The sequence below is a fragment of the Panthera pardus genome, unplaced genomic scaffold (assembly GCF_024362965.1).
Source record: "Panthera pardus isolate Hobbes unplaced genomic scaffold, ASM2436296v1 HiC_scaffold_8, whole genome shotgun sequence".
Taxonomy (NCBI): domain Eukaryota; kingdom Metazoa; phylum Chordata; class Mammalia; order Carnivora; family Felidae; genus Panthera; species Panthera pardus.
Genome location: NW_026527013.1, coordinates 1549058 through 1571478, shown reverse-complemented (window position 1 = coordinate 1571478; position 22421 = coordinate 1549058). Strand labels below are relative to the sequence as shown.

The 22421-nt window shown below is 54.6% G+C and overlaps 1 protein-coding gene across 2 annotated transcripts in view; it reads right to left on the bottom strand.

Moving 5' to 3' along the window:
- Positions 1-22421, bottom strand: part of TMPRSS9 (transmembrane serine protease 9) — a 49007-nt gene that overhangs the window by 5269 nt on the left and 21317 nt on the right. For both annotated transcript variants that reach the window (XM_053896853.1, XM_053896854.1), the window contains 13 exons: positions 20082-20209; positions 16977-17044; positions 16688-16867; positions 15793-15830; positions 14583-14696; positions 12202-12373; positions 9515-9789; positions 7445-7581; positions 6423-6726; positions 6114-6285; positions 5321-5592; positions 4616-4752; positions 509-890 (listed from right to left, as the gene is read on the bottom strand). In XM_053896853.1, the coding sequence (XP_053752828.1) occupies positions 509-890; positions 4616-4752; positions 5321-5592; positions 6114-6285; positions 6423-6726; positions 7445-7581; positions 9515-9789; positions 12202-12373; positions 14583-14696; positions 15793-15830; positions 16688-16867; positions 16977-17044; positions 20082-20209 (2379 nt within the window). The remainder of the gene's footprint in view (positions 1-508; positions 891-4615; positions 4753-5320; positions 5593-6113; positions 6286-6422; positions 6727-7444; positions 7582-9514; positions 9790-12201; positions 12374-14582; positions 14697-15792; positions 15831-16687; positions 16868-16976; positions 17045-20081; positions 20210-22421) is intronic.

Sequence of the window (22421 nt, the reverse complement as noted above, 5' to 3'; positions counted from 1 at the left end):
TGCACTGACAGTGCAAAGCCTGCTTGGGATTCTCTCTTCCTCTCTCTCTGCCCCTCCCCTACTTGGGCTCTCTCTCTCTAAGTGAATAAACAGACTTAAAAAAATGAAAAATAAATAAGTAAATAAATAATAAATAACACAGGAGCAGACAGGGGCTTGGGGCTAAGGCATTTGCCACTAGACAACATACATCTGGCCAACCAGTGCCCGTGTCCCTGGCTCTCAGGACTGGGGGAGGGGAGGGGGTGCTGATCCAGTGTGACAGGTGTCCTTACAGGTGACGACATGAGGACACAGACACGCACAGAGGGACGATCCCATGAGGACACAGACAAGGGAGAGCACAGTGTCTACACAGACTTCTGACCTCCAGCCTGGGTGAGAACAAGCGTCTGTTGGTGAAGCGTGCCCCCACCCTCCGCGCACTGTGGCCCCTGTGACATTAACAGCGTGGGCAGACCCACACGGGACCCCTGCCACCCGCACATCACTCCACTCGCCCCAGTACCTGGTGGCTGGAAGCCCACGGTGGTCCTCGGGGGGTCTGGGAGGGGTGTCTGTCCCCCAGCAGTGGCGGTTACGGTGGCTGCAGTCATGTTGGCGGGCTGGCTGGTTGCCCTGCTGGTGGCCGAGGGGGTGGCTGTGCTGGCCGGGACTCCCGGGACTGTGAAGGCAGCTGCCGTCCCAGAGGACTGCCTGGTGGCGGGGGTCCTCGCGGTGGGGAGGAGGCCGGAGGACATGGTGTCCAGGATCCAGCCCTTCAGCCTGGTGATTCGAGTGTACACGCCAGGTCTCCGGGCCTGAGCGCAGCCGACCCCCCAGCTCACAATCCCCGCCAGGTAAAACACACCGGGGGCCTCCTCGCAGGCCAGGGGTCCCCCGGAGTCGCCCTGAAAGGGAAGGAAGGAGAAGGTGAGCTACGTCTGTTGTGGCCATCATTTCACACCGTGCGTGAGACCACACGCTGTCCGCCCCAGCACACGCGAAGATGCAGATCACTTATTCCTCAGAGACTTGGGGGGGTGGAGAGGGGAGGAAGTTAAAGGAAAAAAGTGAAGAGCTGGCTGTGACCCTGCGGCGCCTTGTCTGCAGGGGGCACTGCCTGGCCCTCCAGCCTTCCCATGGGTGGCTGAGACCCATCGGTGGGGCAGGAGACACGGCACGGGGGCTCCGGAGACCTGGCTTCAGACCTTGCATGACCTTGATCAAGTCACTTCTCTCTGAACTTCAATTTTTCCTGCTTTTGTTCTTGAGATGTAAAACAAAAACAAAAACAAAACAAAACAAAAAACGCAGAAAACCCAATCTCTGCTCATTAGCCGCCGGCCTTTTTTCTATACGTTTCAAAAAAAATTACACCAGTAACATACTGCTCTTCCTTTAAAAAGAAAAAAAAAACAAACCAAACTTTTTTTTTTTTTTTTTTTTTTTTTTTTGCGAGAGGGAGAGAGAGCGGGAAAGGGGCACAGGGAGAGACAGGATCCCCAGCAGTTTCCATGTAGTCTGCACAGAGCCGGCTGGACACGGGGCTCCAAGTCCCGGACTGTGAGATCATGACCCGAGCTGAAATCAAGAGTCAGAGGCTCAACGGACTGAGCCACCCAGGCGCCCCCATTTTGTTTTTTGTTTTAAATTTTTTTCGTGTTTATTTTTGAGACAGAGAGAGAGCACAAACGGGGGAGGGTCAGAGAGAGGAGACACAGAATCCGAAGCAGGCTCCAGGCTCTGAGCTGTCAGCACAGAGCCTGACACAGAGCCCGAACCCACGAACCGTGAGATCATGACCTGAGCTGAAGTCGGACACTTAACCGACAGAGCCAGCCAGGCACCCCTTGCTTTTCTTTAAAAAGTCAGAATGTTACAATAGAGCTTAGGCCACACAGCAGACTGCTTTTCCCAAAGGTGGCAGGAGACTGTCTCCCTCATCCCACATGTGCTCTTTGAACGAGGAGATCTTGGCACTCCTCCCATTGGGTGGTGGGGGTCTGCCTCTCCACATGACCCTGGGCACAGCTCTGTGGCTGCCTTCGCCCCTAGACTTTGGGGACAGTGATGCCAGGTGACTTCCATCTTGCTGCCTTGAGTTACCTGCTCTTGGGAGCCAGCCAGCACGTTTCGAGGTGGAAGGGAGCCCAGGCGGAGTCCACGTGGAGAGGCCACGTGTAGGGTGTAGCTGAGACCCCAGCCAACAACCGGTATTGGATGTGCAAGTCGAAGCCCCTTCAGAATCTCCTGGGACATCAGCCTTTGAGCCGTCCCACTGCAGGCCGCAGACGCCATGTGGGGCACACAAGCTAGCCCCACTGGGCCCCACCGGAATTTCCAACCCACAAAATCTATGATTGGAAGAAATGGCTGTTTCACACAACCAAGCTTTGGGGAGTTTTGTTACACAGCAGCGGGGACTGACACAGCCCTGCCCCTGGTCCCGGGGCCCCATTTTCCCAAAAGTGAACATATTAGGAGCTTGGTGGGTCCCACTATGCTTTTACATTTATTAGTAATTTTAGAAAATATGTAGTGCTGTCTTTAAAATGTACATAAATGTTACGTGTAATATTTTACAACTTGCTTCATTCATTCAAGTCACAGCAGCCCTAGCAGACAGGTATTACTATGACCCCGTTTTACAGACAAGAATCTGAGACCCAGAGAGGTTGAGTAACGTGCCTGGAGTCACGGAGCTTGTGGGAAGAGGAGCCAGGATTTGAACCCACAAGTGCACTTCCCAGAAGCTGCCCTAGAGGTTCCCACTGCAAGTTATTTGCCACATCTCCCTCAACTGCGGCCTGTGAGTGTACATTTATGTCGCAGCCGATATTTTCAACCCGGCAGACGTGAGCAATACCTCTGAGTGTTACTACTGAAGTCCACCCTTTGGGGCCCTGGCCCTCTCTGCTGGGACGAGCAGGCGGAATCCGTCCCTGCTGAGCTCTTACCAAAGTGCAGGTTCAGGAGCCCCATCGATGAGTCTCGTTCCAAGTCACTAAGCTTCGGGCTGGTTGTTGACACAGAAGTAGGAGCCATCACCACTTTCGATTTTGTTGTTCCCGGCGGTACACACATTCCCGATTCTTCTTTACCAGGATTATCCTGCCTGGTCAGGTACCATTACTTTGCTCTCCTGCGTGAATTTAAAACCAGCCTGCCAAGTCATATGGTGAAATGCTATTGGAATTTTGCCTGGAATTGCAGTGATTTATAGGAAAAAATGGAGACAAACAGATCTTCATAATATTGTCTTACCATCCATGAATATGGTATGTTTTTCCATTCATTCAGACCTTTTTATTTTCTTCAGAGTTTGGTAACATTCTCCACGAAAACCTTGAACATCCTGAGTTTACTCCTAGACACCACACAGATTTTGTTCCGTCAGTGGGATCCCTTTTTCTAGGAAGCTGATTTTTGCTGGGAAAAGAAACGTTCTTGATTTTGTATGACCTTGTATCAAGCCAGACTTGCTGGACTCTTTTGAATCTTTGTAGTTTCTTACTTGGCTCTCTGTGTTTTTATTTTATTTTATTTTTTTGGTAGACAGTCATGTTACTGCAGATTACATTTTTGTCTACTTCACAAATCCCTATGCTTTTCTTTTTTCTTGACTTCCCGCATTAATCCAGATGTCCTTGGTGACGGCAGGCAGCCTGGCGTGTGAATGGAAGGCTTTGTTTCACCATCAACATGATGTCGGCTGTAGGTTTCTGTTGTCTTTCATAGGATTGGAATTTCTTAAAATCGTAATTACGAATGTTGTTAAAAAGTATCAGATGCCTTTTTCTGTGGTTTTGGAGAAGATGCCCTTTTTCCCTTTTTGTCCACTAATGTGATGAGTGGCATTACTGGGTTCTCCTGTGTCAGCCTAGATTTTTTGAGATAAACTCACTATGGTTGTGATTTATTTTCCTTTTAACACATTATTAGATTTAGTCTAATATTTTATTAAGGGTTTTGCATCGATATTTCTTCAAGATTTTTAAAAATGTTTTTTGAGAAAGACAGACGTGGTAGGAAGAGGAGGAGAGGGGGAGAGAGAGGGAGGGGGAGAGAGAGGGAGGGGGAGAGAGAGGGAGGGGGAGAGGGAGAGAGCGGGGTGTGGGGGGGCGGAATCCCAATCAGGCTCTGTGCTGTCAGTGCAAAGTCTGACATGGGGCTTGATCTTACAAACTGTGAGATCATGACCTAAGCCAAAACCGAATCAGATGCTTAACCAACTGAGCCACCCAGGCGCCCCACATCAGTGTTTCCAAGACTATACATTTCCCCACTTGTGTATTTCTTTGGCCTTCACGGCATGGTTCTGGAGCCAGGTTTCCCCTAAGCTGGATCACACACACCTCAGGTGCTCACTGGCTACCCTGCGACACAGAGCAGTCACATGTGCCATAACTTGTGATTAGCTTTTTCTCCCGTGAATACATGCTGCACATTTTCAAGTTAGTGTCTGTATTTTTTTGCACACCCACCTCGTCTTCTGCTTGGAAATGACAATTTCTCTAAACCACACATTTACAGGCATTCGGGTTCTCTTGAGGGTTCCCCTGCTCACTGTGACGCGCTGGAAACTGTTTCCCTTCCGTCTGCGAACATGTCAGGCGGCCCCCTGGATGCTCACCTGGCAGGAGTCCACTTTGCCCTCCAGGAAGCCGGCGCAGAGCATCCTGTCCGTGAGGGAGGAGTTGTAGAGTGCGCTGCACGCCTTCTGGTCTATGATGCCCACAGACGCTCTCTGTAGAATGTCAGGCTTGGTGGCTGCCAAGGAGAGGAGGCCCCACACAAGCTCACTCACAGAGCGATCCCTCTTCCACGTTGGCTACGCTGTGGCAACACCCACCCGGGGAGGGGAGTCCCTGCCCTATGGATAAAGAACCACGGCCCCTCGGGGCCGCAGGGGTCCGTGCGGTCGTGTAGTGATAAGGGGGCGGACCCCGTGCTCCTACTCAGCACCCTAGACTCTCACCAACATCCCCAGGCGGATTCCCTAGTGCCTTGGGTGACCTGCAGGGAGGACAAAAGCAGCACTAACTCTTGGGGGTCCCTGAAGGGTACAGCACAAGGGTCTCCGAGCTTTTCTACCAAGGGCCACAGAGCACATAATCATGGCCTTACGGGCCAGACAGTCTCTGTTGGAACGACTGAGCTCTGCCCTTGTAGCAGGAAAGCCCCCAGAGACCGTCTGTAAACCAGCAGATGGGCTGGGCGCCGATAAACCTTTACGAAGCAGCCACACTGCCCGTGCGCCAGAGCCCGCGACCCTGGGGGGAGCGGAGGGGAGAGGGGTTTGCAGGTGTGGGACCGGAGAGCCTGGTGGGGAGCTCACCGTTTCCCTCCTGTGTGTTACCCCAGCCGGAGATCATGCACTTCCGGCCCACAGGGAACTTCTGGATAGCCAGGGGCAGGCAGACAGGCTGGATGTACTTGTTGAAACCCAGGGGCCCGGCCAGCTCCAGCACGGCCACATCGAAGTCCAGGATGCCGGGGTTGTACTGGGGGTGCAGCACTGCCCGCTTGAGCCCCATCTTCACTGGGTTTCCGCCGACGCCCGTGAGGGACGCGGTGCCCAGGTGGGCCCGCACCAGCTCCACCTTCGTGCTGCCGACAAGGGGCCGCTCAGACACCCCGCTGCCCCCAGGACGCCAGGCACAGCTGTGGGGCCCGGGCTCTGGGGAGGGGCGCCGGGAGGACAGAGGGGCCACGTGGCTGTTGCCCAAAAGTGGTCCCAGGCCGGGGGCCTGTGGACAAGGCAGGGAGCCCCTGGGGGCTCATCTCCTCTGGCTAGAACACAAGGGGCCCCTGGTGCCCTGTGACTGACAGACTAACCGTGGGGTGGAGGCGAAGATGCCCCCACTTGTCCCCCAGAGACCAGCCCAGCAGAATCCTCCCCCCAGGAGCTGCGGCCCAGGTGGGGCCCTTGAGATGCACCCCCCCAGAACCCTCACTTCTCCCGCCTGTTCCCTCTCCGGTTTGCAGCTGGACAGAACCAGTTCTTGAGCCCAGGGGAAGGGCTGCCTCCGTGTGGCAGGATTCGTGTTCACGAGAGAGGGGGCAGGGCATCGGGTGACAGAGGGGCACAGGGGTGGCTGCGCAGACCCGGGGGCTGGGGTGGGTCTTACTGGTTGAAGCAGTGGGCGGCCGACAGCAGCCAGCGGTCCCCCACCACGGTGGCGCCACAGAAGTGCCGGGAACCTTCCTTCAGGCTGACCTGCCAGGGCACTTCCCCCGACACGGCTCCCAGCCCGCCCACGATCCGAGTGGGCTTCTCCATGGCGGGCCTGGCCCCGCACTCTGTGGGGAACAAGAGAGAAGGGCCCAGACGGCACACATCTCCTTCCCGCAGAGAGCTGCCGGGAGCCAGCACCCATCCGCCCAGTCCCGCAGGGGCGCACGCCTACCCTACCTGCGCCTGCGCCCCTAGAGAGTACCTTGTGGCTTAGAGGCGGTGACTGAGTCGGGAGGCGCGGCGCTGAGGCCCAGAGTGGGCCTGGCGGGGCTCTCAGGACTGGTGGGCCGGGCAGTGCTGGCGGTGGTGGAGGCGGGAGCCGCCGTGGGGGCCAGAGGCCGGCCTGCCGTGGTGATGGCCTCCAGGATCCAGTCACGCAGCCTGGTCACTCGGGCATAGACGCCAGGGCGTCCAGCTTCCGCACAACCTATTCCCCAGCTCACGATGCCGGCCAGGAAGAACCTGCCAGAGGGCTCCTCGCAGACTAGGGGGCCTCCCGAGTCGCCCTGGGAGACAGAGGCACGCCTTTGGGAGGGTCGGGGGCCCTGGCCGCAGCCAGTCCAGATCCCAGAGCCGCAGAGTCAGAGGAGTCCCCCCTCCCCACGGGCTCCTGGAGCCGAGGTGGCTGGCGAGCCTCCGTCTGCTCTTCGTAAACACACAGCAGGACAGCTGGACAGCTGGGCTGTGGGATCTCCAAGACCTCGCTCGGTTCAGCCTCTGGCAGTGCAAAACCCAGCCCAAATAAACATCCCCTCCTCTCCTCGTCCACGGATCTCTGACGATGTTGCCACTTGCCAAGGCGGCCAGTGTGGCTGCCCCTGTGTCTCACTGGCAGCGAAGGGCCTGGTCTGCCCTCACACATCCTGTCCGCTCACCCTTTCCCTTCTCGCTCCCAGCTCGCCTGGACTCTCACGTTCCCCAGCACACGCCCTCTGCCACCATTTCCCCACCTTTTCCACAGGCCCCGGTTTTGCTGTGGCACCGAGTGCAGGCAGCAGTCTCCCCCCCTCCCCCCGGCCAGTGGACTTGAGAAATGAGACCAAAGGCATAAAGGAAAAAGGAGATCCGGAGCCGTGCTAGAAGTCAGGCAGGGAAGTCTTGGTGGCAGACTGGAAACTGTGGGCACCCCCTCTTCCAGGGCGGAAACCTGGGGGCCTCGGGCAGGTGGGGCGGGGCCTGGGGCCTCGGGACTCGTCCCCAGGCCCCAGGGGCCGTGGGGCTCACCTGGCAGGAATCCACCTTCCCGTCCAGGTAGCCGGCACACAGCATCCTGTCGGTGAGCGAGTGGCCGTACAGGCTGGCGCACAGGCCCTGGTCCAGCAGCTCCACCGTGGCTTTCTGCAGCGTTTCCGGCTTGACCACTGCCCAGGACAGAGAGACGCCAGCAGGATGAGCGCTTCGGGGCCCCGGGCAGCCACCCCGAGGCTGGAGGCTGCAGGCCGTCTCTGCTCCGGCCCTCGGCTTCCCCAGCGGGAAGGGGATCCGCGGCAGCAGCCAGCTCGGAAACCGGCAGAGCACACACTCCACAAATGCCCACCAGCAACCTCCGTGGCCCAGGCGGCGAAGAGGCATCCGAGTGAACACCCAAGACTGGGCTCCTTCCTCACCTCCCTCCTAAAACCTGCTCTGCCCTGAGCCTCCCCGTACCTGCTTCTGCCATCATTCTTGTCCTACTCTGCTGAAATCTCTTCTCGGCCTGCAGCCAGTGCCTTCTTTGCTACGGATTATGTTGCCCTCTCCCCACATCCTGCAGGGCGATGCCCTCCCCCCATCCCGGCTCAAATTAAAAGTCCAAGTCTGGACCACCGACCCCAGAGCCTTTGTGCATGCTGTCCCAGCTGCCTAGAGCGCTGTCTGTCCCTACACAATCTGCCTGCCTTCCCCCCTCACCCCCATTCTCAAGAAGCCCCTCCCGACCACCCTATTAAAGCTTGCAGCCCCCATCTCCACCCAACCTTAGTCTCCAATGCACTCCTCGCCACCTACTTCCTTCCAGGGCTGTGCTGTCCAGTCTGGCAGCCACTGGCTACATGTGGCTATTTAAATGTAGATCTAAATGCGTACGACGCAATAAAATGTAAAAACTCGGTTTCCCAGGCACACGGCCACGGCCAGCTTGCAGGGGGCTGCTGGCTCCTAGAGCGGGTGACACAAACACAAAGCACAGCCCCCACCCCCCAAGGGAAGCGCTCTTGGATAGTGCCGGTCTGGCCTGGGAGCCCCTCGTGGCGAGGCTCACTGCTCTGCTCCCTGCCCCGCCCTTGGACCTGTGGTCGGTGAACGAGGGAGGCTGAAACGAAATGTTGGTGGCCTGGGCTTAATTATCTTTATATTCCCTCCTAATTAGGTCCGTGTGGAAAATACCTTTCCTTTTCAGAAGGTGTAAAAACCATACGACATTTTTCTTTTCTTTCGTATCAGGCAGGCACAGACCTGAGAAAACCCCAAATCACAGGCCATGGGCCCTGCACCTGAAGTCAGCTGCGGTGGACGCCCAGACCCTTTCGACAGGGCAAAGCTGCCCCTCAACTTGGGGGGCCCTAGGGCACCCCCACTTCCATGCACAGCCACTGAGCCAGCCTGGACAGTTTGCTCTAGAATGTTCTAGACTAGTGTCATCCAATAGGACTTCCCGCAATGATGGGACTTCTCGCTGCAGGACAACCCCCTGTCCGAGTACTTTATCTCATCCACTGGGTCAGAGCTGAGGCGTCACTTTCACGGTCCTTCCCTGAAGCCATCCCCACCCCAAATCCTTTTCCCTGAAGCATCCTGTGGGTTTCCTTCCAGCACCTTCTGTCAGATTACAGTGGATTCTCACCCCTCCTCCGAGACAGTTCTGTTCTGTAAAGTCGCCACAAACCCTGACTTATCGCTTCTGTAGCGTGGCTTGTGGGGGGCAGAGGGCAGGCTCCTAGGAGCCTCTGCTCTCAAGGTCCGTAACTTACGGTGTGTGTGCCTCTGAGCACGCGCACTTCCCTGAGTTCACGCTCTGGAACCCACCGCGGGAAGCAGCTTACTAGACACCCCGGCCTGTCTGCACCTAGAGACGCCAGCCGCCACTCTGCCCCAGGGGCCATTTTAGCAACCACCCGCAAAGAGCACAAAAACGCACAAAACGTGGCAGTGAATACGCCACGGGAAGGACGCCGGTTTCTGGCCTGAGCTGAAACAGCAGGGCACATTCGCAAATGGCACAGAACTGCCCAGAGCACCCTCTGGGGCGGCGGGCACCGCAGGCACGGAGCGCCAGGACCCCCGGCCGCGGGAGGAGGCAGGGGCCGAGCGACTTACGGAAGTCCTCCTTGAGGTAGCCCCAGCCGGAGATGAGGCACTTCCTCCGCGGCGGGAAGACGTGCGTGGCGGCAGGCAGGCACACGGGCTGGACGTGCCTGCCGAAGGCCAGCGGGCCGTCCAGCTCCAGCACCGCCACGTCGAAGTCGGCCGTGTCCGGGTTGTACAGGGGGTGCGGGGTGATGCGGGCCACGCGCACCCGCACCGTGCTGGCCTCTGCGCCACTGAGGTGGGTCGTGCCCGCGTAGGCCACCCACTCCGCCGGGTCTTGGAACCTGCGGGGCACAGAAGCCACAGCTCCAGGGCCCACCCGGCACAGACGGGCAGCGGGGGCGGCGAGGGAGGCACCCGCCCTGGGAGCGGGCGTGATTAGGGTGCGCCCCGAAACTCAGTCATCACGCGACTTTGTCGAAAATGGAAATGGATGCACACGAACCCATTCCACGCCAATTTTCAGCATTTGAAACAAAGACAGATCTGGGTGCGGTGTTGGGGTGGGGGCCAAAGCCCACAGGCCTTGGGATAAACCGTGTCTTCGCGCCATACCGCAGAACGTCCAAATGAATGCCGAACCCACGACAAAGTGCGGACATTTTACATAAACACAGGATCTGGCTGCCCCAGCCCCACTCACCGCCCAGGCTTCCCAGAGCCCCGGCCGGTCAGATCTGCTCTGAATTTCCCAACTGGACATTCTGTTCATTGTGGATTTTGTTTTTTGCGTTAATTTTTATTTTTTTGCAACATGACATGAAAGTATTACTTGTCATAATGCCTGTTCTGGGCAACAGCTGACACTTTGCCCCCCTCCCCGCCCCCCCCCCCCCGGCCACCAAAAGTGCCCCGTTCTCCTCACCCTACTCCTGGCCTTGTAGTGGATGTTCCTCGCGGGCCCCGTACAGGGTCAACGGACGGAACACCACGCTTCCCAGCAGAAGCAGGGGACAAGGCCGGGTTCCGTCTCCCAAAGCCCTCCCTCCCCTCACCCACCCTCTCTCCGTACCTTTGCGGAATCATTCTGCTAAGTTCAAGATCAAAACTCTTACTGCCTTAAATAAGTTTTACCAGAAGGAAGTTTTACCGTGTTACCAGAATAAGAAAGAAAACACAAAGGCAGCTCTAACGGACCCTTGGGACAAGTGGGGAGATCGGATGTGGACAGGGCGCCGGATGCCAGCGTGTGGCGGTGGGTCACGATACTGTGGGTGCGGGTGACAGTGTTCCTTGTTTGTACAGACACGTGCAACAGAGTCAGGGGGACGCATCACGGTCAGAGGGGAGAACATCAAATGGTTTGGCAGGAAAAGACGCAGAGGCGCGTGTGTGTAGGTAAAGACACGGCAGGAGCGATGGCTAATACGGGAAAATGCCAACGCGTGCTAAAATCAGGTAAGAGCACACAAATGTCTGTCGTGCCGTTTTTTCGTCTTTTCTATCTGCTTAACTACTGCTGTAATAAAATATGGGAGAACAAAACTGAATGGAAAAATTGCCACCTACTGTCCTGAGCTGTGACTGGTTCTGGCATCCGTCCCCAGGCTGGCAGCTGAGGCAGACAGCAGGCTGCACGCGGGGCCCGGCAGCAAGCCAAGGGCTGTAAAGTACCAAACCATCTGTCCAGACTACCCTGCCCTCTCCCTCAGGTCTCCAAAGACTGCAGCAGCCAAACGGCAATGCCTGGCACAGAGGCTTCTGGAACCTTCTCCCACTTTTGACCAGCTCCATTCTGCCTGGCCACTCTGGTTTGTTAACGATTCTGACCATCCTCAACAACAAGCAACGAGCTGGTTCAACAACAGGCAAAGAGTTCAAACACATGTCTCTAAAGAAGACATACAAGTGGGCCACAAGCACAGTCAGGCAGCACGGGACAGCCGCCGCGGTGGCTCAGATCAAAACGGCAGATGACGACAAGTGCTGGGGAGCACGTGGAGACACCAGAGCCTTCTGCGTGGCCGGCGGGGATGGAAAATGGTGCGGCCCCCGGGGATAACCATACGGTGATTCCTCAGAAAGTTTAAACACAGAATTACCAGGTGACCCAGCAATCCCACTCGCGTGTCTATACTCAGAGGCACTGGAAACAGGTCCCAGTTCACAACCACCAAGAGCTGATGAAAGCACTCGAGTGTCCCTCCATGGATGAAGGACAAACACAATGTGGTCCATCCACACGTTGGGGTATCATCCAGCCTCAGGAAGGAAGGACGTCCTGCCACCTGCCACCACGCGGACGGACCCAGAGGATACCATGCGCAGTGACAGAAGCCAGACACAGAAGGACACGTCCTGCGTGACCCCACTCACGGGGGGTCCCCAGAGGAGTCCCGTCCACAGAGACAGAGAGCAGATGGTGGGAGCCAGGGGAGGGGCAGGGACAGGGAGTCTGTGCTTCATGGGGACAGAGTCTCAGCTTGGGGACATGGAAAGTTCTGGAGATGAGTGGTGGGGGCGGCTGCACAGCAGTGTGAACAGCAATGCTACTGAATTGTGATGGTTAAGGTGGTAAATTTATGTGGTGTATATTTTACCACAACTTAAAAAATAAGAACACATTCAGATTCAACAACAGAAAAGAAAAAGAAGGGAGGGGAGGGACAAGAGAGCTCCACGGGGCTCTAAGGACCCCAGGAAAGGCGGTGCTCCGGGAGTGGGACAGAAGGCAGGACCAAGGGTGCAGGGCTCACCCGCTGAAGCAGTGGGCCGCGGACACCAGCCACCTGGCCCCGACGACAGCAGCCCCACAGAAGTGTTCCTTGTTTTCTCGAAGGCTGACTTGCCACGGGAACTCTCCCGGGGACGCTTCCACGCCACCCACGATCCGGCCGGCTGTCTTCCAGCCGGGCTGTAGACCACAGTCTGCAAGACAGAGGTCACCAACCAGGGCCCTCAGAGGGCAGGGCCGTGACTATGCTCCCACCACGTCTGTGCAGAATCGCTCATCCCTGCCACCCTCTCGTTCAAAGACGTGCTCTAGGTCCCTTGCACTTGGCTTTGCTGACTCCTTTGGGGCCCCCCAGCCCTCGTGTGCCCCACCTCCAGCTGCCCAACAGGTCAAACACCCAAGGCTGCATGCACCAGGCAGTGGCAGAGAATGGCTCTGCCGGGACCCCTTCTCTGCCTCAGGCACAGGTGGCCTTCAAGCAACCTTCACTTCTCCACATTACACCTGTCATGGAGCTCATGGCCAAGGGCGAGATCCAGGTGGGAACTCCACACTTTCGACTTGATTCGCGGGTGTGCCGACTCATAAAGCAAAGGGTCGACCCCTTGCTTCCTCATGTCTCTAGCTGCCCAGAGGGCACTTTCTTCCTTTTCTTCCCCACACAGGCCCCTCCCTCTGGGTCTCCACTTCAGCTCATGTTGTCATGCAGCAAACAGTGAACTGAGAAGAGCTGTCCAAACACTGCACATCTCAGAGAAAGTACTGTTGCCCTTGGCCACCTCCTGGGAGGAAACCTCTAAGCTCTTGGACTGTTGTTTGAGAGCAGCTTGACCTTGACCTGCCTGGGGACTTGGGTCACCCAGAAAGTTCATGGTGACTTTGGGCCACGTAGTATCACCTTGACCTCTTGAGGGGCTGGAAACTCAGTTTTTTGGGCTGAGCTGTGTCCCCCGAAAAGATGAAGTTTTAACCCCCAGTACTTGTGAGTGTGATTTATTTGGAAATAGGGTCTTCAGAGATGATCAAATTAAGATGAAGTCATTAGCGAGGGCCCTGAATCCAATGACTGGTGTCTTCTTAAAAAGGGGAAATTCGGACAAAGGCACGCACACAGGGAGAATGCCATGTGGACGTGATGGCAGAGATCTGGTGACACTTCCATAAGCCAAGAAATGCTAGACATCCACCAAGCCCCAGAAGCCAGGAGAGAACCATGAAACAGATTCTCCATCACCAGCTCAGAAGAAACCAAACCTCCTGCTACCTTGACCTCGGCTTCCAGCCTCCAGATTGTGACAGGGACCGTCCCTGTTGTCCAGGCCACCTTGCTTTGGCAGCCCTGGGACTCTCACACCTAAAGTGAGCTGTGCCGGTGCTACCTGCCTGTGTGACCCGGGACACCAAGTCTCAGCGAGTTTCCCTGGCTGGAAACACTTTGTATGTGTTCACGTGCTGCTGCTGCGACTTTCAGTCCAGCACTGTCCCGTGACCGCACTGGGCAGTGGGGAGCCTGCCCACCGCCGGTCTCGCCCACTCTGTGCCCGGTGCACCTCTTCCTTTCATGACCTTTTCACTGGGAGAAGCCGTAACCTTGCATAGGAGGACACCTGAGTTCTGCGAGTCACTTTTGGTGAGTCACGGACCCCGAGGTGGGGGGGTCACAGCCGCCAATTTCAATTGGCCTCCACAGATCATCCAGGTCCAGGTGCCACACGCCACCAATGTTTCCTCCACCGTAGACTTTGCAAGTTTCAAAGTTCTTATACATCCATCTTTTCATGGGATGCCATGTTTCAGCTTATTTGGTCCACTTTTATGTCCAGTGAGGTTTTATAATTTTATAGAACTCTACAGGCGTGACATGCTCATTTTTTGTTGCTACTGATCACATGCGGGATTTTTTGCATTTTATCTTCTAACCCGTTCTTAGTTGCATAAAGCAAAGGAATAGCTTTTGTATGTGTTTATGTTTCTCGTACTCTCCCCTCCGTGTCAAACCTTCTCATTTTCTAATCCCGGGCTAGTCAATTTATTGATTCATTTATATAGTCGATCACATCCACTGTGAATTATGATGGTTTTCCCTCTTCCTTTCCACACTTCAACTGCTGCTCTTACCCTATCGCATGGGCTAACATCGCTAGAAAACGTTGGCTCCTCTTACGGCACTTCCACCGTGAGATTCCCTTGCTCGAAACCCAGAGCGCCAGTTCCTGGCACTCGAGGCTTATCACGCTTCGGCAGGGACCCATCTCACAGGCGCCCCCTCCCTTCCTCTGCCCAGCTCCAGCGATGCCAAGCCCAGGTGGCGTGTATAATGTGTGCAGCGGGCCAGACAGCAGAGCCAGCAGCTGACCCCGGAGAGGGGACATGGCCCAGATACCAGCCAGACAGGGGACTGACCACAGTGGGCCTCATCAGATCCATCGGAGCAGTCCACTCTGTCGTCACACTCCGGGTTCACTTTGGTCACACACTGGCCGTTGCGGCAGGAAAAGGTGTTCCCTGGGCAGTGACCTGTGGGCAGAGAAGAACCAGGTTCCTGACCCCACTCTGTATCTCCCGGCTGCAGCAAGATTCCGCTCGCTACTCAGAGCCTTCAGGGCATGGAAAACATCTCTTTTTTGCTTCCTTGGCCCTAAATGTTTCTGAAGTAATTTTCTCAGAACCAGTACAGAGACACAACACAAGAATGTCAGTCAGCACACAGGCCAGGACAACGTAACAGAAGTATAGGCACACCATGTGTGCTTCCACATTTTTGAGCGCCCACGTATTTTTAAGTAAGACACGGGTGAAGCTGAACTTTTCGGGGCACCTGGGTGGCTCAGTCAGTTAAGCATTAGACTTTGGCTCAGGTCACGATCTCATGGTTCGTGGGTTTAAGCCCCAGGTCGGGCTCTGTACTGACAGCTCAGCCTGGAGCCTGCTTCTGATTCTGTGTCTCTCTCTTTCTTTGCCCCTCCCCTGCTCACACTTTGTCTTTTTCTCTCTCAAAAATAAATAAAACGTTAACAAAAGTATTTAAAAAAAGAAATCGAACTTTTCAAGTTGTAGTAAAACATACATAACGTGAAGTTTACTATGTTAACCATTTTAAGTGTTCAGCACACACGTGGGGCCCAACTGTTCTCTGCGAGGGCATCCCGGGCACTGTGGGGGCTGAACAGCACTCCTGGCCCCACCCCCTCCAGGCCAGGAGCCCCGCTCCTTACTACCAGATGTCCCTGGATACCACCCAGCATCCCTTGGGGCCAGGATCGCCCCTACTTGAGGACTCCATGTGGTACTCATTCTTTTTTCTTTTTTTCCAAACTGTTTGTGTTTTGTCTTTTAACAGCAGATCCCTACCACTTTTCCAAAAAAACCCACCAGTAATGTTTTCTCTTACTCGTATTTGGCCACGTGTACTTCAGCGTCTCATCTTTCCATCTCTTGCCCACACAAGACTGTAAGTCCGTGCCTCCTGGCCCCCAGAGGAGGCTGGTGTGCAGAACTAGCCTTCACTGCACTGGAGGGAGCCCTCTGTGTCTGAAGTCTTGGGGAACCTCTCCAGGTGACTCTCTGGAAACTGCAGAGGGCAGGGAGCTCCGTGGGAGAGGGGAAGACATACCTGATTTTAAATCTCTTTCTGTCCATGGCGCTTTCTGGCTTCCTGCAGTGAAATGGACAAGACATGTAAGCTCATCCAGTGAGTTCTGTAGTTTTTTGAAAACATCGGATTGCAAGGCAGCTGCACGGTCTATCCTAGGAGCCACTTCACTTCTAACTTAAATCAATTAAGATGAAACCCAACGAATCATTCTGTTGCTTGGTCTCACTGGCTGCATGACAAGCACTCAAGGGCCACACAGGCCTAGTGGCCACCATAATGGACTGTGCAGGCACAAGACCAAGGAGAGTTCAATTCACACGGACGCCGAGGTTACTAAGACTCAACCAGCATGTCAGCATTGGTGGGCAAAGGGCATAAATGTCCAGTAGGACAAGGTCAAGGCAAGCAGTCTTTAACCTGATGACAGACTGAACGAACTCATGTCTGGTTCTCAAATCACGATGAACTGCATCATCAGATTTTATGTGAAGTTTTGGTTCATGATACGGAATCTGCACCATCAGATCTTAGAGCACAGCGTTTACTCTTATTTCTATACCAGGATTGGCAAACAGTGGCTGCAGGCCAAATGCGGCCTACCATTTGATTATGCGTTAAAGTTTTATCGATACACAACACTGCCCATTTATGTATTGTCTTTAACTCTCATGTGACAATAGCAGAGTTGAGTGACCTCGACCGAGACCCAAAGGGCTGCAAGGATGAAAATATTTACACTCCGGCCATTTGCAGGTTGCTGTCACCTGGTCTCTACTAGTGAGGGTAAAGCGATGTGCCTGCGTTTTCTTTTCAAGGGAGGGAGCAGCTGTTGGAAACCTAAAGTTTAACGCGACGTTCAGCTGCCACCTCCCCCACAGCCTCCCCCTGGTGTCTTTCAGGGTCTATAGCCTACTTGCCTGTGAGCTGGGCAGACACAATGGTGCCGTGGGCAGCCAGGGGGATACCGTGCCCCTGCAGCCTCGCTCGGAGTCCCTGCCGCAACAGCTCCTCCTCTAGGCCCAGACTCAGTGACTGCGAGGCTTGCAGCAGGAAGTGCAGCCGGAAATGCACGAAGACGCTGGAATTCCCATCCCTGCAGGGAGGAGAGAGGCCTTTGGGGAGGGAGGGCTCCTGCTGGAATCTTCTGGAACCTCTTGGGTGTCCACCGGGGTTCCTTCGCCTGAAAGGAGGCCCTGACCCACCTGTAACTTAGCACGGTGCAGCCCACACAGCTGGCCTCCAACTCGGTCTCCCGAAAGCTGCTTACAAACTGCAACAGAAACCACAGCAGCACGCGCTAAGGCCACGGGCTGGGCGGCTGTCCCGCAGGGACCCGCGGAGTTGGAGAGGGCACGGAAACGCGCCTCTTCTTACACTCAGTACACCCGGGAGTCACAGAGCCGTGTGCGGGACAGGGAAACTTGGAAGTTATTTGGATGAAAGTGCTGCCCCATCAGCAGATGGATGGATAGAATGTGGCCCATCCACACGGACGGGAGCGAGGCGCGGACACGAGCTGCCTGTGGGACAGACCCTGAACACACAACGCTCAGAGCGGGAACCAGACACGAGAGTGTGGTTCCCGTGTGTGAAACGTCCAGAACAGGCACATCCACAGACAAGAAAGGGCTTCATGGGTGCAGGAGGCTGGGGAGTGACAGCTAATGGGGATGGGGTTGCTTTTGGGGTTGGTGGAACATTCCGGAACTAGACAGAGGTGATGGCTGCACAATTTTGTGAATATACTAAACACCCCTGAAGTGTTTACTTTAAAAATGGTTAGTTACATTTTACATGAATTTTTACATTAAAATAAACTCTGCTTTGTGCAACCAGACGCCATTAGGAACTGGCTTATCCTTCGTGTGCTGTTCGAGTGACCACTATCCACAGTCTCCGGTTTAGCACTGAAGGGCCCTCATCCTGGGCACCGGGATGGGTGTCACTCCAGATGCTGTCCCCAAGGTTGGGGGTCCGGAGAGTCCCCCCGGCACATTATGTGGCCTATGCCTAGGGCTACCAGGTGTCTCCGTTTACCTGCTCTCAGTGGAGTCGCTAACAGCATCCCTGTTCCCAGTCAGTGTCCCGGCTTGGCTGCTAAACCGGACGCTCACCACGCCAAAGCACAGGATACACAGGTCTCCCGCCTACAACTCCCTCTGACCTGCTTCTCTTCTGTCCACTCTCCGAGCCTATGTCCCCCTCACCCACATTCAGACCTGCACTGGCCCACAGAACAGCACACAAATCTGGGAAATGTTCTTTACCTGCCCTGCCCCACGTGGCAGCCACGGGTCACACGTGATGACGGAGCATTTGACACATGGCACGGCTGGTGCCACAGGGGGACGGGTGTTTACATTTTAGTTAATTCACACTTAGATTTAGAAACAGATACTCTGCACAGTTACCAGAAAACTCTTAAGAATACTTGGGGCAACTTACACATGTACATTTATGGAATCTACACACTTATGGATTAAGTATTCCTGGTGACAATTTAGCAACCGCATGGAGATGTGAGTATAAAACACACCCGGGTTTTGAAGACTCAACACAAAAAGAGGTGAAAAGTCTCATTAATACCCACTTTACGCTGATGACATCAAACGATAATATTCTGGATACCGTGGGTTAAGTAAAACATATTAAAATGAAGCCTACCTGTTTCCTTTTCCTTAACACAGTGGCTAGGTAATTTTAAATTATGCACGAAGCTTCGTGTTATACTCCTGGACAGAGCTTTAGGGCATGTGGCTTAAATCAGCAAGCTGACACCCATGGGCCAAATTCAAGTCGTTACCTGTTTTTATACAGTACACAAACTAAAAATAGTTTTTACAGTTTTAAATGGTTGGAGAAAGTCAAAAGAAAAATATTCATGGTACGTGAAGATTATACGAAATGTTTATTTCGGTGTCCATAAATAAAGCTTTATCGGCACACAGCCACATCCATTAATTCACCTGTCCCCTGTGGCACCTCTTGAGCTGCCTCAGGCCAAGGTGAGTGTCTGGGCCCCAAAAAGCCAAAGATCTTGCCTGTCCTGGTTAGAGGAAAAGTGTGTTGATCCCTGGTCTGGATGGTGGTGCCTTGTAACTGCCCCCCTGCTTTCCCATGTCTTATCACACAGCCTCCAGGCCACAGGCAGATTGCTCGTCTCAAAACGTGAATTCTTCCCTAGTGACCCTTCTGCTCTCTTACGATGAAATTTAAAACATTTTCTTTAATTGAGATATAATTCACCTACCTAAACTTACCCTTTAAAAGTGGACAACTGGATGGGTTTTAGTGCATTCGCAGAGTTGTGCAGCCATCACCACAACCAATTTTTGAATATTCCATCAGTCCCAAAGCAACCCCATCTCCCCTAGCACCCACACCCCACCTCTCCCCAGCCCCCATGAGCCCCCTTCCCATCTGTGGATGAGCCTGTTCTGGACATTTCACACACGCGGACTCACACCCCGTGTGGCCTCTCGTGTCTGGGTCCCTCCCTGAGCGTCGTGTGTTCAGGGTCCGTCCTCAGGGCGGCAGATGTGGGTGCCCTGCTCCTGCTCCCGGTCGAGTAACGTGCCCGTGTGCGCGCGGGCCTCCTTGTGTTTATCCATTTACCCATCGATGGGCATTTGGGTGTTTCCACTTTTTGGCTCTTGTGAGTCATGCCGCCGTGAGCACTGGGTGTGCAGCTTTTGTGTGAGGACATGAACTTTCATCTCTCTTGGGTGGACACCTATGAAGAGAATCACTAGATCACATAGAAATTACGTTTACCCTTCTGACCAACTGCCTGCCTGTTTCCACAGTGGCTGCCCTCTTTCAGGTTGCCACCAGTTGTGTGTGAGGCTCTGGTCTCTCCACTGGAATACAACTTATTTTTTTTTTTAAGGTTTATTTTTATTTTTGAGAGAGAGAGAGAGAGAGGGGCAGAGCATGAGTGGGGGAGGGGCAGAGAGAGAGGGAGACACAGAATCCGAAGCGGGCTCCAGGCTCCGAGCCGTCAGCACAGAGCCCGACGTGGGGCTCGAACCCGTGAACTGTGAGATCGTGACCTGAGCTGAAGTCGGACGCCTAACCGACTGAGCCACCCAGGCGCCCCTGGAATACAACTTTTAACCTTTTAAAAGTGCCTACGAGCCAGCAGGGGTCAGTCCCCACTGATACCGCGCTGCCCCGTATTCCAGGGGCCACCAGCGCTGGCCACAGTGGCCTCAACCTCTCCGCCCCGCACGCCCTCTTTCCTGCCTCAGAGCCTGCCTGGGCTTCTCCCCCACCGTGCTCGGCTCGCCACCCCCGGCCGCCCTCACCAGCCATTCCAGAACGGGCGTCAGGGTGCGGTAGTAGTCCGAGGCCTCGTGCTGCAAGCTGTGGGCGTAGCGGACCCCTTGCAGCTCCGCCGTGTGCTCCACGTTGACACCCTGTGTAGAGAGGGAGGCTGCGGACAAGACCAGGGCCCCGTGAGAGAGCCCAAGTTCGGGGTCAGGGTGCAGTTAAGTCAGCCTCAAAGGCCCCCAGCCACCCAGGGGCCATCACCCTGACAAACAGGTGGCGGGCCGACTGCCAGGGCGCGGGGGGGGTGGGGGTGGGGGGGGAGGCCCTGAGTGGTTGCCAACAGTGCCCCCCTTCGTCTCTCACACAGGTCTCGGTTTGGTGACGGACTCTACGGGCAGCCGCCTGAAGGCACCGGCCGTCCCCAGGTCCCTGAGGACACGGTTAGCTCCTGCTCACCCCTGGCTCACCAGGTGTACCTGGCTCAGGGCCTGAAGCTGGCCTCACCAAGAAATGGCCTCAGGAGGAGCAATTCCCAACAAATGCCACAGGGGGGTGACCACAGCCGGGAGGCACCAGGACCCTCAGCCCACAGCCCCAGGATGCCACCCTCTGAAAAAACAGGGGTTTGCGAGTGTTGGAAACACGGCGTCAAAAGCACTTAATAACAGACAATCGGACCCATCGATACAGAGAACAAACCAATGGGTACCAGAGGGGCGGGCGGGGGAGGGCAGAGGGGTGCAGAGGACAGGGTGGCACGGTGCCAGGAGTCCAGCCAGTGACGTCGGGGTGGCCGATGGCAGCCACGCTCATGGTGAGCACAGCACAACCCACAAGGCTGTCCCGCCACTACGCTGTATACCCACCAGTAGCCCCTAAAATCCACTTTGCTTTTATTTAATTATCCATTTAAAAAAAATTTTAATGTTTATTTATTTTTGAGAGAGAGACAGTGAGAGCGTGAGTGAGGGAGGGGCAGAGAGAGGGAATCCAAAGCAGGCTCCAGGCTCCGAGCTGTCAGCACAGAGCCCGACGCGGGGCTCAGATTCGTGAACTGCGAGATCATGACCTGAGCCGAAGTCGGATGCTTCATCTACTGAGCCACCAGGCGCCCCTACTTCGATTTTAAAAAGTACGTGGCAGGGGCGCCTGGCTGGCTCAGTGGGTACAGCACACAACTCCTGATCTCGGGGCTCTGAGTTCGAGCCCCACGGGTGTAGGTGACTTAAAAATAAAATCTTAAATATAAAAAAAAAGTACACAATAGCAAAGAGTAACAATCATCACAAAGTTTTAAAAGGACACAACAACAACCACCTAAAACGTGAAAACGTGGGTTTCTGCCACGAATGGATCAAAATAACACACCAGTGAAAAATGATCGTAACTGCAATATAAAAACATGAAGGTAGCAGCCACATAAACCGTGACAGCTGGGTACCAACTCTATTTATTGTGAGTGAATGTTCACCTAGAAAGATATTTCGATATTTATGAATACCACAGGATATATATACTGTAAGCCAATTCCTAAAACAACTGTTTTTCTCATTCGAGAAACTAAAAATAAAGAGAAATGAGCGTTCTTCAGTGTGGGCCACGTTGCCTACACTCTGTACGCCAGCTAAGCCTTTCTGTTTTCCCTCGGAAATAATGACAGACACACAGGAAGCTGCAGAAATAGTACAGAGGTCCCAGGGGCCCGACCCCCAGCTTCCCTGAAGGCTAACATTACCAGCTAACACTTTGAGCTGTCTGGGAAGGGGACACATTCGAATTTTAATTAAAGAAAACATTCTAGGGGCACCTGGGTGGCTCGGTCGGTTGGGCGTCCGACTTCGGCTCAGGTCACTATCTCGCGGTCCGTGAGTTCGAGCCCCGCGTCGGGCTCTGTGCTGACAGCTCAGAACCTGGAGCCTGTTTCAGATTCTGTATCTCCCTCTCTCTGACCTTCCCCCATTCATGCTCTGTCTCTCTCTGTCTCAAAAATGAATAAACGTTAAAAAATTAAAAAAAAAAAAAAAGAAAACATTCTAAAACTTCTTAAAGCCTTCCTTAGTTTCAGAGGTCCTGATGGGGATTGTATTTATGTTGTTCCCCAAAATGTATGTGCTTCTGGAATGCAGGTGTGAAACCCCACCCCCTGCCTCTCCCCAGTGTGAGGACACTGATGTGCTCACACCTATACAACCACACACATGTACACGCCGCACTGACACACGCCTACACATCCGTGCACACTCGTGTGGCACAAATTTTCCTGCATTTGACTCCCACAACCACTAGGGGGCCTCTGTCAGACACACCAGGCTATATTCCACACTAGATCTATTCCAGATGTTCCAAATATATGCATAAAGTGCATAATAAACATA